At 39.5% G+C, this 17,330-nt stretch overlaps 1 protein-coding gene across 1 annotated transcript in view; it reads left to right on the forward strand.

Moving 5' to 3' along the window:
• The window catches only part of LOC126095648 (uncharacterized), a 191,339-nt gene that overhangs the window by 158,592 nt on the left and 15,417 nt on the right, over positions 1 to 17,330 (forward strand). The window contains exons 9-10 of the mRNA XM_049910409.1: positions 8,991 to 9,208; positions 13,404 to 13,692. Coding sequence (XP_049766366.1) covers positions 8,991 to 9,208; positions 13,404 to 13,692 — 507 coding nt within the window. The remainder of the gene's footprint in view (positions 1 to 8,990; positions 9,209 to 13,403; positions 13,693 to 17,330) is intronic.

Below are 17,330 nucleotides of genomic sequence, written 5' to 3' on the forward strand. Positions count from 1 at the left end.
ATAAACTCCATGACCAAGTGCTGAAACAACAATGTGCTCATTGTTATTTTGAATCTGCTGTTTGCATGAACATGTTTGTACTAATGCTTTTCAGCCATGATTGCTGATTGGGAACTTTTTGACTGGAGCATTAGGTTTTGCAAAAACTTCAATACCTTTTTCTTCCAAACTGCCCTCCCTTTCCTTTCTTCTGTTATTACACTTTCAAAAAATGATTGTTATCTTGAAAAGCAGTAGCATTTTCCTGCTGGTGAACTGAAAGTGTCTCCTACTTAAGATGTTGCTGGACACTGTTTGTCTTTTCCCACCCAATTCCATGATTACAAAATCAGCAGAATATTAGTTTTGACCTTTTGTGGGCATTCATAGCTGTGCAAACCATGCTTCTGTTTGACAACTGTACAGATAGAACTAGCAAGGCACTTTGCATAGCAGCAGAACCAAAAGTAACTATTTTAATGTTAAGTGAAGAATTTTGGGACAGTCAGAAGACATGACAGAATTTATTTTCCAACCACTACAGTGCAGAGTGTGAGCACTAAGCTGTAGTGGCAGATGGTCATGATCATAAATAAACTATAATTTTGACCACTAGTGGGGTGAGGATTAGAGTGGAGAAACAAGCCCTGCCACCATCTTACAGGACAGCAGCCTATATCTGTGTTCTAAGTAAGTAGAACTGTCATTGTCAGAGGAATTGCCAATCTCTTCTGGTGTTGTAAGGGTCATAATAAAAATCTGTGATGGACCAAGATTAGTCATTTCACTCATTTCAAAATGAAAAGAGAAAACAATGAGCAATGCACAACACAAAGCATTCAGGAATGGCTACCGCATAATTGCTTGTTGAGTCAGCAGGAATTGTTAAAAGTGCACGCTAGATGCTCAATAATACTGAAAAAATTTTCCTGAAGTGCAATAATATTGAATGTGTAGAGGTGGAACTGAGAAGTTGCACAATAATGTTGAGAACATCAGAAACTTTTGAAATACTTTCTGCTGCATGGAAATATTGCGCCATCTGTGGGCAGTATTGACAATATCCTTGATAGTGTCTTCCAAGCAACAGGCTCTGGGGCATCTGTACTCACAGCTTGGCATTGTCATCATCAGAAATTAAAAATGACCCCAAAATGGGGAGAGAGAGCAATTTTATTACAGTCCATATAGCTCTACAAATCTGTGGCTGCACTGACTCCATAATATTGTACCTTATAATTGTGCAGTTTTCTTGTGCAGTCTAGGGAGAACTACAGTAAAATTGCACAATATGATTATACAATATTATTGCCTGTCTAGGGACTGCTTAAAGACATAGTTCAGGCCTGACCTCTATCAGATCTGATGCAACCACAGTGCAAAACATCCAATACCAAATTTGTCATGTTAAAAGTGTCTGCCTTATACCAACTTTTAAACTTTAGCTATCACACAAATGTATTTGTTTCTTTGTTATATTTGAGGGTTATTTGGAAAGTAAGGAATGATCAGTCATGAAATGGAAAATACAGTGAAAATCTGATGAAGCTTTGCACAGAAGCATTGGGCACTGTGTCTAGTACACCTGTCGATCGCATCATGATGCTCTTTTCAGTTCTCAGCTCACAATGAGAACGTAAAGACAGATAGAAATTAACGTTTCCCACCAAGTATGAGGGCCTGTCAAAAGATTTGGCCTGAAGCTATGCAATCCACATAACATAACTGCCATGCAGTTCATTCTGTGCGACAATTCTTGGTCACATTCTGCAGGGGCAATGAAGATGCTCCTGCAGCGTTTTCAATGGGAAGTGTTTGATCACCCACAATATAGCCCATAATTGGCTACCCCTGAGGTTCATCTCTGCTCAAATGAATTGTTGGCTATGAAGACAATATTTTGACACAGACAACAAGCTGCAGCCCAGAGCAGAAAACTGTTGAAATGCACTGGTGGCTGTCTTCTATAATGAGGAAATTGAAAAGTTAGTACAATGCTACAACATATGTCTAAGTCTGAGCAGCGACTGTGTAGAGAAGTAGCTGGAAGGTGTAACTAACCATTGCAAATAAAACAGTTTTGATTTTCACTGTGGTTTCCATTTCACAACCTATCATTCCTTACTTTCCAAATAGCCCTCGTACTTGTTGCATTACTTGGTGTTTATCTTAAATAGAGAATGTAATCACCCACAACTGTCATGGCAGCACAGCATTGAGCACAATTATATGTGATTGCATTTGTGCACTTTTTATTTTGAAACCCGTTCTGTTGCACTTTATCTTTCCAAATTTGCTTCATCTGATAATGTACAATAACAACAACTGTAAACTGGTTACATTTTTTATATTTATATGCAGAAAATAAAGCTATTTCAAACTATTTTTGATGAAATATTGAATTGGATATAATTTGCTATGAGAAGGTTTCCAGTAAGTAATTGCATTTTCTGCATTTTGAGGCAGAATTTACATCTATTTTCCAGGCAAAATGTGAATTTTTCCAGCCCCTTCTTATGAGGTACACAAATGAGAGAGCAATATTGGGATTGCATCTAAGATGATGATAAAATGATAACTTTTGCTTATTTGTTCCAACATAATATTCCTGTACCGATACAAATGTCATTAATTGCATGCAATTGTGATTATTGTACACATCACTGTACTGCCAGGCATATGTGACAACATGCACAAACCATTAACAGTTACAGATTGGAATAAATAAAGACTCCACATCTCCTGCATGGAGTGGCAGGAAAGAAAGAGATGGATACAGAGAGAAGGAAGGAAAAGATGCGTGTAATATATATGTCAAACGTACAATGTATACACGGGCCAGACTGGGGAGGGGGAGTCTTGCAGAAAAAAAAAAAAGAAAATGTAAGTGTAATTTATATGACACTGAGAAAAGCTCTTTCTTTACCATCTATTGGTACAAGAACAAGTTGCTTAGAGTCAACAGGACCCAATGGAGGTGAAACAGCATTGAACCTCTTGCTCTCAGACATTTTAGTTCTAATAATTTATGAGACAAATTGCTGGGAAGTACTTATCTTCAGGAGGCAAAATGATTAGTAACACCGATTATAGTATTGCAGTGTTCTGTGTCTGATCATTAGGACTCACTTGCTGAAGGGAGGACCAAGCCACTAGTGGCTGGCAACACGATTCGACTTGTTCACATACTCTCTCCATGTCTGTTGTCCAGACTCTGAACACGTGAATAACCTTACAGCTGTCACTCTTCACTTTTTCATTTGTATGCAAAAGAAGAAAATTTATAGTTACTGTTGATCAGTGGTAGATCACTAGTGTTCTTGATTTAATTGACTGTGGCAATTTGTTAATAACTTGCCAGCTTTACTAAATCACCATTCACCCGGTGTGCTTGTTGCTTGGATACATAAGATATATCTTGCAAATGAAACCAGCTCTGGTAGATCCTTTGTGAAACCAAACATCTAAGTGGATTGTATGTTCTTTTTTGCCTTCTATTTCATCTGTGGCCTCTTTAAATGATTTCAGGAAATTCGCAACTCTTCCTGCAATTTCGTTATTGTATCCCTGCAGTCTGTTAAGTGTAAGTCTTTTCTGCCAGTAAAGCAGCAGATTTGTTATACTCAGTGTGTGATGGCTCTAGCACAGTGAACAAGCTGTTCCAGGGTGTACTGACCTCTTTTTTAAAAGGCGATCAGCGGTGTCTTTTCTTCATGTACCATACAATGTATTTTGCACTATTTATTGTTGATGTGATGTTCAGGGTGTGATTTAACAAGAAGTTATATTCACTGAAAGTGTGGCCAAGTGCTGTATTTATACAATGGGGAAGCACAAGGCTGGGCAATTGCATCAGCCTGTAATTTGACATGTCTGTTTAATGTAGAGTGATGTTGCAGGATGTCTGAAATGGTGATTTGTCCATAATGTGTACCTAGATCTATTAATTCTTTGAAATCTTTACCAAAACAACAAAAACTTTATTGATTGGCAACTCCATGGAGTGTCCTGTGCACCACGACCAGATAATGTATATACTTGGAAGGAGAGACAGCATTGGTCGTATTTTTTTTTTTTTTTTCTTTTATTAACCGCAGTGCTAGAAGTTAAAAATTTCCACATAACGATCAGAGAGTATAAAACAGAAAATCACAACTACACCTGCATATGAACATAACAGTTGGTAGGAACATACCTGTAATATACAATGTATATTTACCATTGAAAAAGCATTGAAACACTTCCCACAATTTAAGCATAAACCAAAAATAACATCAGATTAATTTTTAGTGCTATAATAAGACAGTAAATCACAAGAACTCACTGCCTCTGCACCCTAATTCTGCACCAGTTGCTGTGATGCGCTGTCTCCCACTAACTACAGCACTACTCAGATGAGAAAACAATGATGTCAGCATTGCCTGTATCCCCCCACTCTCCCCTAGTAGTGTCCTACAAACAGTCCTCTTTTGTTACAGACTGGATAAATACAGACTTCTTTTCTTCAAAAAATATCAGCATATTCTCATATATGTTAAGCTAGCATCAGCTGATAAGCAACAATTATTTAATAAAACAGAGGAAGCAGTGGTTTGTATTCCAAGTTAAAGCTTTCCTGTTAATTTACTAGATTATGTTTAATTGGTATAGGCAAAAATACACTACTGGCCATTAAAATTGCTACACCAAGAAGAAATGCAGATGATAAACAGGTATTCATTGGACAAATGTATTATACTAGAACTGACATGTGATTACATTTTCACACAATTTGGGCGCATAGATCATGAGAAATCAGTACCCAGAAAAACCACCTCTGGCCGTAATAATGGCCTTGATATGCATTGAGTCAAACAGAGCTTGGATGGCATGTACAGGTACAGCTGCCCATGCATCTTCAACACAATACCATAGTTCATCAAGAGTAGTGACTGGCATATTGTGACGAGCCAGTTGCTCGGCCACCATTGACCAGACGTTTTCAGTTGGTGAGAGATCTGGAGAATGTGCTGGCCAGGGCAGCAGTCGAACATTTTCTGTATCCAGAAAGGCTTGTACAGGACCTGCAACATGTGGCTGTGCATTATCCTGCTGAAATGTAGGGTTTTGCAGGGATCGAATGATGGGTAGAGCCACGGGTCGTAACACATCTGAAATGTAATGTCCACTGTTCAAAGTGCCATCAATGCGAACAAGAGGTGACCGAGACGTGTAACCAATGGCACCCCATACCATGACGCCGGGTGATACGCCAGTATAACGATGACGAATACATGCTTCCAATGTGCGATGTCAACAAACATGGATGCGACCATCATGGTGCTGTAAACAGAACTTGGATTCATTCGAAAAATGATGTTCTGCCATTTGTGCACCCAGGCTCATCATTGAGTACACCATCGCAGGCACTCCTGTCTGTGATGCAGCGTCAAGGGTAACCGCAGCCATGGTCTCTGAGCTGATAGTCCATGTTGCTGCAAACTGTTCGTGCAGATGATTGTTGTCTTGCAAACGTCCACATCTGTTGACTCAGGGATCGAGACGTGGCTGCACGATCCGCTACAGCCATGCAGATAAGATGCCTGTCATCTCGACTGCTAATGATATGAGGCTGTTGGGATCCAGCATGGTGTTCCGTATTACCCTCCTGAACCCACTGATTCCATATTCTGCTAACAGTCATTGGATCTCGACCAAAGCGAGCAGCAATGTCGCGATACGATAAACACACGAGGCATCACAACAACGTTTCACCAGGCAACACTGGTAAACTGCTGTTTGTGTATGAGAAATTGGTAGGAAAGTTTCCTCATGTCAGCACATTGTAGGTGTTGCCACCGGCACCAACGTTGTGTGTATCCTCTGAAAAGCTAATCATTTGCATATCACAGCATCTTCTTCCTGTTGGTTAAATTTCATGTCTGTAGCACGTCATCTTCATGCAATTTTAATGGCCAGTAGTGTAGAATTAAGCTGCTCAATGATACCAGTAATTCATTGGTAATTCAGTATAGAAGTTAAGTTATTAAATGTTGCTTTTATTCATGTACACCTCACTTCATTCCACATTCCAGGCTCTCCTTCCTGATAGGATCTATAGATCATGATGAATGACTGAACACCACTGATAACGCATGAGTGAGGGGTACACCAGTATTTTTGTTATATGTAATTTGACACAAATAACATATTCAGTATTCAATATATGAAAAGAAAAGTTGCCATTCACCATATAGCGGAGAAGCTGATTCACAGATAGGCACACCAGAAAGATTGTCACAAATAAAGCTTTTGGCCAGTAAGGCCTTCATCAAAAGTAGAGGACAGACAAACTCTCTCTCTCTCTCTCTCTCTCTCTCTCTCTCTCTCTCTCTCATCCAAACATGCAAATGCAACTCACACACATGACTGCAGTCTCAGGCAACAGAAACCACAATGCCAGTAGCAGCACCAGTGCATGATGGGAGTGGCAACTGGGTGGGGATAAGGTGGAGGTTGGGGTGGGGAGGGGGAGGGATAGTAGGGTAGGGGTGGCAGACAGTGAAGTGTTAGACAGAGGACAGGAGAGAGTTGTGGAGCAGGATGGGGGAGTTGGGGAACCGAAAAGGAGAGAAGTAAAAAGAGTGGGTGCAGTGGTGGAATGAGGGCTGTGTAGTTCCAGAATGGGAACAGGGGAGGGACTGGATGGGTGAGGACAGTAACTAATGAAGGTTGAGGCCAGGAGGGTTATGGGGACAGAAGATGTATTGCAGAGGAAGTTCCCACCTGTGCAATTCAGAAAAGCTGGTGTTGGTGGGAAGGATCCATATGGCACAGGCTGCAAGCAGTCATTGGAATGAAGACTGTCATGTTCGGCAGTGTTCTCAGCAACAGGGTGGTGCACTTGTTTCTTGGTCACAGTTTGTTGGTGGCCATTCATGCGGTCAGACAGCTTGTTGGTTGTCATGCCCACATACAATGCAGTGCAGTGGTTGCAGCTTAGCTTGTAGATCACATGACTGGTTCCACAGGTAGCCCTGCCTTTGATGTGATAGGTGATGTTTGTGACTGGACTGGATTAGGTGATGGTGGGAGGACGTATGGAACAGGTCTTGCACCCTGGTCTATTACAGGGGTATGAAGCAAGAGGTAAGGGGTTGGGTGCAGGCGTTGTGTAAGGATGGACGAGTATATTGTGTAGGTTTGATGGACAGCAGAATACCACTGTGGAAGGGGTGGGACAGATAGTGGGCAGGACATTTCTCATTTCAGGTCACAACGAGAGGTAATTGAAACCCTGGCAGAGACTGTAATTCAGTTGCTCCGGTCCTTGGTGGTACTGAGTTATGAGGTAATGCTCATCTGTGGCTGGATGGTGGGACTTTGGGAGATGGTGGGAGACTGGAAAGATAAGGCACCATAGATTTGTTTTTGTGCAAGGTTGGGAGAATAATTACAGTCTGTGAAGGCTTCAGTGAGACCCTCGATTTATTTTGAGCGGGACTGTTTGTCACTGTAGATGCAACAACCATGGGTGCATAGGCTGTATGGTAGGGACTTCTTGGTATGGAATGGGTGGCAGCTGTTGAAGTGGGTGTATTGCTGGTGATTAGTAGGTTTGATATGGAGGGAGGTATTGATATAGCCATCTTTGAGTTGGAGGTCAACATCTAGGAAGGTAGCTTGTTGGGTTGAGTAGGACCAGATGAAGCAAATGGAGGAGAAGTATTTGAGGTTCTGGAGGAATGTTGATAGGGTGTCCTCACCCTCAATCTAGATTGCAAAGATGTCATCACTGAATCTGAGCCAGGTGAGGCACTTAGGATTCTGGGTGTTTAGGAACAATTCCTCTAGATGGCCCATGGATAGGTTGGTACAGGATGGAGGCATGGAGATGCTCATAGCCATACCCAGGATTTGTTTATAGGTAATGTCTTCAAAAGAGAAGTAATTGTGGGTGGGGATGTAGTTAGTCATAGCAAGTAGGAAGGAAGTTATTGGCTTGGAATCCATTGGGCATTGGGAAAGGTAGTGCTCAATAGCAGTAAGTCCATGGACATTAGGGACGTTAATGTAAAGGGAGGTGGTATCAATAGTGATGAGCAGAGCACCGTGTGGTAAACAGCATATAGAAGGTAGGAGTGCGAGGGGTAGGAGGGGTGAGCTCCATGCTGTGAGAATACCTAAGGTCTTGTGTTAATAACAACATATTTTATTCTTAGTTTATGATGTTAGTTTGTTGTAGTCTGTGGAAATTTAAAGAAGAATTTTTAGTATTTTATATCATGTTATTTTATCATTCTACTTTTTTCAGTATAATGATTTATCTTTACATTCCGCAACCCTTCTGTTTAATCAATACACCTTTTTCTTCTGACAGTGTTTCACCAAAATTGCTTCAAGTAGATCTCTTATACCCATACCTCAGAGGAAAATGTATGTGGTAAAATAAACCTTCTTATTTACAGATCATAAATAATTGCTGTTTTTTGTCAACCTCCATATGTTTATAAGTTTTTGGTATAAATACTACTAGATAATTAGAAGCTGAATAGTTTCCCTTAAAAACTAGGGGATATTTTCAAGGTAATGCATTTTCTATGTATTTGCCATAGTGTTAATTTATAGCTGTCTTGCAGACAAAATGTATGAGGCAAATTCTTGACTGCAGAATTAATGTTACATAGTACAGCATATAGAAACAGTTTATAGGGTTTACTTCTCTGCGTTGCTGTATTCTTTGAATAATTCCACATCCATAAAGGTTCTCCTTTATCTGAAAGTCATGGGGCATACATTTTGAGTGAATAAGTGAGCAAATGAACTTGCAGATGTGTCGTACTATTTTACTGTTCACTCTGCTGACTGTGATCAAAGCAGATTATTTCTTTACTGTCCACATAACCAATTTTACTCCATGTGATTTTTTAATGTAACATTCTTCACATTAATCTGGTCAGAATTTTTTTCTTTGATTTACACATTCAACCTGTTTGTTGGAGTGCACAGAAAGAAATTTTTTTGTGATGCAGGTCAGAAGTTTTACAAAAACTAGAGCCACTGAGAGATGAAGGACTGCTTGGAGGTGTTGTCTTACATAACAACTGGCCATTGGATGAAACTGAGCATCCTTATGAAGAAGTTGACTACTTTCCAGAAGGACTGCCACTGTCTGAAGGCACACTTTGGTGGCAAGCAAAGCATTCAGGAGGTCAAGTATCTCATCACAAAGTTCATGCAACTTTGCCAGGTGAGTCTCTCTCTCTCTCTCTCTCTCCCTCTCCCTCTCCCTCTCTCTCTCTCTCTCTCTCTCTCTCTCTCTCTCTGTCTCTCTCTCTCTCTCTCTCTCTCTTTCTCACTCACTCTAACAGTAACTATCTGCTCATCACAGGAGCTCTTTCTGTATGTTTCTTTCACTACTGCAATGGATAAAGGAGGCAATTTAAGTTACAAAATACAATATTCATTTCAGAGAGCAGAAGACCAGTATTCTTGGAGTGGCATGTTTGTGTATCATTTGCATCCAAATATGCTGAAAATAGATTATACCATTGTGAATAATTGTTATGGAAACTGCAGAGCTCCATGTGTCTATGCTGTCCATTCTGGAAATGACCACAAATATGTATATGCTGTAGTGGGAAAGCTCTCTGGATCTGTTTTCAGAGATCACATTCTTCTATACATCCTATTATTTCTCTGGTCGAGGGGGAGGTGAGGGGAAGGAAACAGTGTGATCTCTTATTAAGTAACATATCTTGCTACAAACTAGAAGAGACCATGTAACTTACCTGATCTGGTTATTTGCCTTTGGTTGTCTCATTTTCTGTAGTCTTGATTCACGATCCTATTACTAGATGGTTGGGTTGACATTCATGAAAGAATGTACACTATACTGAAGCACATAGTTTTCAATTCCTTCACATTTATTGAAACACAATTTCACTTTTATTACTATTAGTCTTTTTTAAATATTTGTGAGTCTCAGACCAGTAAGCTACACTCATCAACAATCAATCTCACATTTCATTGGTGGCAGATTAAGTCACAGTTACATGAATATGATGCATATAGAAACTTCTACCCTGCACACACAGAGTCATGAGTACATGCTGTGAATATAGTGCTTGGTATCTGCAGACTGCAATACACTGTAATTTGTTACTGATTACACATTGTTAATTGATAACAACACAGAGAAATTACCACTGAATAACTACTGCATATTGGCTAACTTTAAGAAGTTCACAAAGGTATTTACATTTCAGCAGCTGACAGACACACGTAGATGTTTACAATTTAACTACTGGACACTGACTGACTGAATCTATTTCTACACAGGTACTTACAGAAGTATGCATGAGTAAATGACAAAATCTTTTTATTATATTTTACTTTATAACATGAAAAACTGCAAAATGAGGTAATATAAATCGTAACAAGCAAGACATCAAGTCTGTTTAACTATTACCTCAACAGTTAGAAAAAAAAGGCAAAGTTATAAGTACTACTGATGCAAATATTTACTTCTTCCAAGGGGATTCACAGAGCCCACCAAAAAAGGCTAAAATGAAATGTTACAAATTGAATAATTTTCAAGCTGACAACCTTTCCTAGTGAAAATAAGCATTTCTGAAATAATGAAAATTAGGGCTGTGAAACTATGGGACTGAGTTTTAGAAATAACCATTACTTAAGATAAGAAGCTTCTGGGACACTAGGTCTTTGATTACAGATAACTTTTTGAATGGAACATTTTTGTAAAAGTATAATGTTTACAGAGAACAGAAGATTGAGGTTCAAAAATGGTTCAAATGGCTCTGAGTACTATGGGACTTAACTTCTGGGGTCATCAGTCCCCTATAACTTGGAACTACTTAAACCTAACCAACCTAAGGACGTCACACACATCCATGCCCTAGGCACGATTCGAACCTGCAACTGTAGCGGTCGCGCGGTTGGAGATTGAGGGCTTTCAGCTTAAGTATGTCACGTTATCAAGAAACATCTTCTTGCACACTAAAAATTTCAACTCCACTTATTCCTTCCAAATATTAAATTATGGATCTCTCTTTACTTTATTAAAATTGTTTCCAAATAAATGAGTTAAACTGCTGTCCTTAGTAATCAGAAAATTAAACTGCAAGAAATAAAACTTTATGGATTCCCACTTGAATAAGAAAGTAGCCAATTTGTACAGCAGTAACATATGTGTCATTAAAAAGAAAAAAGAAGTGTTGAGGTCAAGAGTGTCACAAGAACAAGTAGGATGGTTGGACCTTACTCTGTTCCTACCACATGTGGTTGTAAGTTCAGGATCAGTACTGAAATACTTCTCTGGCTTCAATATTCCCTGAAATTTAATCCAGCTGCATTCATCTTCATCTTCACCTTAGATGAAATTTTGCTAGGCACTCTTTAACAGTTGCTGGAAGTATTGCAGGCACGTTGATTCTTGATAATCTGGGTCATTTCCAGCTTGCCTAAGTGCTGTGTGTGTTGCAAATGGCACTTATTCTATAGTTGTTTAAAATTAGTTGTGACTTTTGACAGTTCAATACGGAGTGAGTCAAGGGAAGCGCAGTTGCCAGCATGTGCTGAGCATGTCAGCAACTGACAATAATGCTAGCCCTCCTCAGTGTGCAACCTGTCAGGCTTGATTGCCTGCGTGAACAACAAGCCGTACAAGTCAGCTAATCTGTGATCTCTCTCAAACAATTTTAAAGAAACTATTTGGTAATAAACTCTTATTCTCGAACATCTGCTATTCATCAGCTTTGTGATGAACTGCCTATCACATCTCTAATGCTCACAATTATTGTGGTATTTCTGTAAAGAATAAACTTCTGCAAGAAGTTCTTAAAGGTTGCAGTGAAAAATACGAGTCAGTATGAATTTGCATTTGGCACATATTACATCATATGTTGCTGCATATGAAATGTAGATAACTTATTGAATTATTCTTTAAACTTTGAAGAATATTGTTATTTGTCTCCAATCTTGAGAAAATGGAATATATGTAAAGAGCACTCGGTCATGAATGCATTCACCAGTAACAAAGCCAGAATGAAATATTCACAAGTCCCTTGTATTTCATAAATGGTCTGAGATACTGAAACAAGATTTTGGCAAATAATAGTGCACAAAGAGGAAAGTATTTTGCCATATGATTCATATGTGAAACTTTCATATCTACTGTGATACTGAAGCAACTACAGATTTTTTTCAATGAAATAATGTATTTTGAGGACCATTCATAGATGGTGAAGTGAGAACTGCTGTGGGTTCTGCAGCTACGTAAGTGAAGAAGTTACACATTGATTTTTATACTGGGAATTGGCTTTTTTGTATACTATTGACTTATCTTGCTCTAAATTGCTAGTTTAATATTATGCTGTTTCAGGATTCTGTTGCTGTTTCTTTTTCAACTGCATTAGAATGTTAGTGACATTCTGTTGTGTTTTGTCAAAAGAAGCAGATTTTAACATGGCAACAAGAGAAGTTATGTATTATTCAAAACTCATAACATTCATTCATGAATCCCTCTCCTGAACTACCTTCTTGGTATGCTTGGCAACTCGAAACCAGTCTTGTGGTATAACATTTTCAATGTCATCTTTTGTCAGCATTTTAACATCGCTGAGCACAAATTTCTTGTGTCCCTATGTTCTCAGTCAGATTCAAATGAGCATGATACAGAGCAAGCCTGATTAAACTATGCCCTTCAGTGTTAGTTATTTCATTGACCTGGTAGCCTGGCTTGTACAGCTCTACAAATGAACTCTGCCTTACACATCCTGTGTTCAACTTTATCCAGTGGACTATTTCTTTCTACCCAGAGCAAAATGTCTGCTTTTTCTCCATTGAATTTTTGGAGCTTTATCCATTGCTACAGAGGGTATGCACATTGTTCATTACTATTGTTGAATTCAGAAGAATATTTTGTGCAGCAGAACATTATCTTTACAGTGGGTAAATGTGTTCTTGGATGACAACTCTTATTATGGCCCTCATGTTCAGGTGTGCTGCACTGTTGTTATTAATGCAATGCCAACACAAAACACTTGTTCATAATAACTGATGGCTGCAGAACACTTCAAAAGCAGAAAATACCACTTTACAATGAGAGCAGATGAATTCAGATATACATGTAATGCGCAACTCCATGTGATGCCATTTATCCATGGTGCGGCAGCAGTGGCACTATACACTTTACCAAGCTAACTGCTGGTGGTATGGTAGGAAGGCTCACTCTTCATTGGTATTACTTGGGCAACGGATCATGACCCCTCCAGTGAGTGAAATGTCAAAAGTTACAACTCATTTTAAACACCCTATAAATACAAACAAATGATCATAGTTTGGTACTAATATGAACCAACAGTTTCTGTTATGTGCAACAAATATATACTGGAAATAGTTTCTGTTGTTTTGTTATGTTGTAGTGCTTGAAGCTTCTACATTTCTTGATTTGCCACTGGTACTTAGTGATGCTGCTGTTCCTGGTGTCTTTGGTTCAACATTACCATACAAACCAAATGAAGACAAGAATGAGACAGTACTATGGTCAGAACTTCAAGCAGCAATTGAAGATACACAAATGGCAGGCCTTGGAGGTGTTCCATTCTCTGCTCCACCTTTATGTGCAGGCTCTGCTGAACTTCCAGTTGATGGGGAACTGTGTTTGCGATGGGTTCAGGCTGCTTCACTTATGCCAGTTGTTGTAATAAACAGGTAAGTTAACCCTTTCAGACCCTCTGGCAACAATTGTGTACATTAAATTTTACAGTCTGTTAGCTGCAACAAAAGTATTTCTTCCCTAGGCGAACCTGAGCTACACACTTGTAAATGTTGAACCTTTTCATCTCTCGCAAGTGCTGTCAACCATTGGGTATCACTATAAAAATATCAGCAAGTCAATGTAGCAGTGCTCAGCAACTAGTGACCACCAGAATACACGGTTCGCTATATTACAGTGTATAATTGAATATTGCTGTTGTTATTTTGCATGGAAATTATTAAATGGTCATTTTACTATTTATTACAGTAGAGAATATTTCATAATTAATTATTTTAGTCCTTAAAGTGAAGCCAAGTGAACAAAGTATGTTATGGAAACAGGTACATATTTTTGTATAAATCTTGCTGCTAAAATCATTAAAAAATCACCTAAGACCACTACCATATAAAGAAAAAATTTTTCTTCCTCCAGAAAAATTTCGGGTCTGAAGGGTTAAGTGTAATATTATGTGCCCATACTGAGAAGGTACATTCATTTAAAGCTAAAAATCATATTAATTTGGATGTAGAAACACACATAACTGGAGGAAAGATAGATGCTACCTATGGGAAAATTGAAGAACCCTTTGGAAAGAAGAGAAGCAGCTGTATCATACAGCTGATTGTCTTTTTTCCAAGAGCAGTTCTATCACAAGTCGCTGGGGTACTCCTGACAGTATCCTTGTCTCTAATGAACATGCACTGTCCAGAACAACATACTTGATTGTAGTATTTCAGCAGGCTCTTCAGTTTTCCTATAGGTAGCATTTATCAGCTCAAATGACAAACTGGCACTAAGTGAGAAGGGAGAACTGACAGATGGAAGAAATGTATGGAAGGGCTATATAAGGACAATGGACTTAAACATAATGTTTTGGAAAGGGAAGAGGTAGTTGATTAGGGTGGGTTATATGATATTTTAGCAACAAAGGGAAGAGGTAGTTGATTAGGGTGGGTTATATGATATTTTAGCAAGAATTTGACAGAGCACTGAAATACCTAAGTCAAAATAAGGTGCCTGGAGTACACATACATCAACATACATACTCTACAAGACACTGTATGGTGTGTGGTGAAGGGTACCTTGTATCATTACTGTAGTCCATGACAGTGTTTATGGCCTATGAGCTGTGGATGCACAGTAGACAGCTATGCAGCTAGCCAGTCAACACTCCAGTCTGTTTCCACATTCCGTACTGTGTAAACTTCCATTGTATTTGAGCTTTCTATCATGTTTTACATATGTGGAATGATTCGCTGATTTCTGTGGTGTTCTGTGTGTTCTGTGAAATTTCTCATGATGGCTGAAATATCTGGAAGGCACCAAGTGCTTCTCGTACAGACAAGGGACCTTATTTTTAAAGTGTAGTCCTTCTTCAAATAACAGGCATATTCAGATAACCAGTCTGTGACATTGCCAAAGTGCAGGAATCCACTGCAGAGGCCCGTGGTGATATTGGTGTACAAACTGTTAGACAAATTGTACAGAAGGGCAAGCTGTCTCAGCAGGCAACTGGAAATTTAGAATTTCAGTCTCTAGGGAAGAAACATTGCATGCTAAAGCATGTAACAGGAATTGATAACTTTGATCAAGATGTTTTATGTCAGAAGGTTCTCGAATTTTATGAAAGAGGCAAGTTCCCCACAGTGGCAAAATTGCTCGCTGTTATATGTGAAGCTACTGGGTTTGAAGGAGGTGCGAGGTCAATCAAAGAATACTGAAGAACATCAGATGTGTGTAAAATTTAATTACATACATAAATTTTTAATGGAACAAAGTTATATTGCTGCTGCTAGAATGGTGTTTCTGAGAGCAGTGCATGAAGTCAGATCAAAAGGAATATCAGCTGTGTATTAATTGGACAAAGCTTAAGTGAATCAAAAATGCACAGAAATTTTATTTGGCACACAACAGAGGAAAAAGGCAGCTTGAGTTCCAAAGGGAAAAGGAGGGTCTCTTATAACATGTTACAACAGTTCCTCTACTACCAGATTTGTGCCTCAAAGTAAACTTATATTTCAACCAAAATCAAAAACCATCTCTGTCTGTCATTCCAAAATGAATGAAGAAATGTTTTTAGAATGGTTTAATAATCAGCTATTGCCTTATTTGCGTCCAGGCTCCGTCATTGCTGTGGACAATGCAAGCTACCACCATTATTCTCAACAGGCCCCCACTACAAACACCAGAAAAAGTTATATTCTTTCATGCCTGTGAAGTAATAATATATGATATACTGCTGGAGCTTGTTAAGATTTGAAAACGCAGCAGTAAAATACACACAATTGATTCAATAGCTCTGAAACATGGTCTCAGGGTGGTGCAAATACCACCTTATCATTCCGTTTATAATCCAATAGAACTGGTGTGGCCACAGGCGAAGAGATATGTTGCAGATAAAAGTACTACATTTAAAGTAGCCAACATTGAAAGACTGATCCATGAAGCAATAGACTAAATCACTATTTCTAATTGGGAAGCATCACACTGACAAATTGCAAGAAGAAGATTACTGGAAAGAAGTTAAACAATGGAAAATACAGGATGGAATGTAACAATACCAGAGAAGGAAAGTTGCTACTCACTTTATAGTGGAGGTGCTGAGTTGCGATACGCACAACAAAAAGGTTCACACAATTACTGCTTTTGGCCATTAAAGCCTTTGTCAGCAGTAGACACACATACACGCACACACGCAAACGCAACTTGCACACATGCCTGCAGACTCAGAGATCTGAAACCACACTGTGAGCAGCAGCACCAGTGCATGATGGGAGTGGCGACTGGGTGGGAGTAAGGAGGAGGCAGTGGCAGGGAGGGGGAGGGATAGTATGGTGGGAGTGGCAGACAGTGAAGTGCTGCAGTTTAGGCAGAGGACAGGAGACAAGGTGCGGAGGGGGCAGGGGCAAGTAGCGGAAAAGAGAGAAATAAAATAAAAATAAAAAATTAAAAGACTGGGTGTGGCGGTGAAATGACGGCTATTTAGTGCTGGAAAGGGAACAGGGAGGGGGCTGGATGGGTGAGGACAGTGACTAATGAAGGTTTAGGCCAAGAGGGTTACAGGAATGTAGGATGTATTGCAGGGAAAGTTCTCACCTGCGCAATTCAAAAAAGCTGGTGTTGGTGGGAAAGATCCATATGGCACAGGCTCATTGAGATGAGGGATATCATGTTTGTCAGCATGTTCAGTAACAGGGCGGTCCACTTGTTTTTTGGCCACAGTTTGTCGGTGGCTGCTCAAGTGGACAGACAGCTTGTTAATTGTCATGCCTACATATAATGCAGCACAGTGGTTGCAGCTTAGCTTGTAAATCACATGACTGGTTTCACAGGTAGCCCTGCCTTTGATGGGATAGGTGATGTTAGTGACCGGACTGGAGTAGCTGATGGTAGGAAGATATATGGGACAGGTCTTGCATCTAGGTCTATTACAGGGTTATGAGCCATGAGGTGTAAGGTTGGACGAGTATATTGTATAGGTTCGGTGGAGGGAGAAATACCACGGTAGGAGGGGTGGGAAGGATAGTGGGCAGGACATTCCTCATTTCAGGGCATAACTGTGTTCCAGTTCTGTTTAGGTTCTGGTTTCTGT

Source organism: Schistocerca cancellata, chromosome 8 (genome assembly GCF_023864275.1).
Source record: "Schistocerca cancellata isolate TAMUIC-IGC-003103 chromosome 8, iqSchCanc2.1, whole genome shotgun sequence".
Lineage (NCBI taxonomy): Eukaryota > Metazoa > Arthropoda > Insecta > Orthoptera > Acrididae > Schistocerca > Schistocerca cancellata.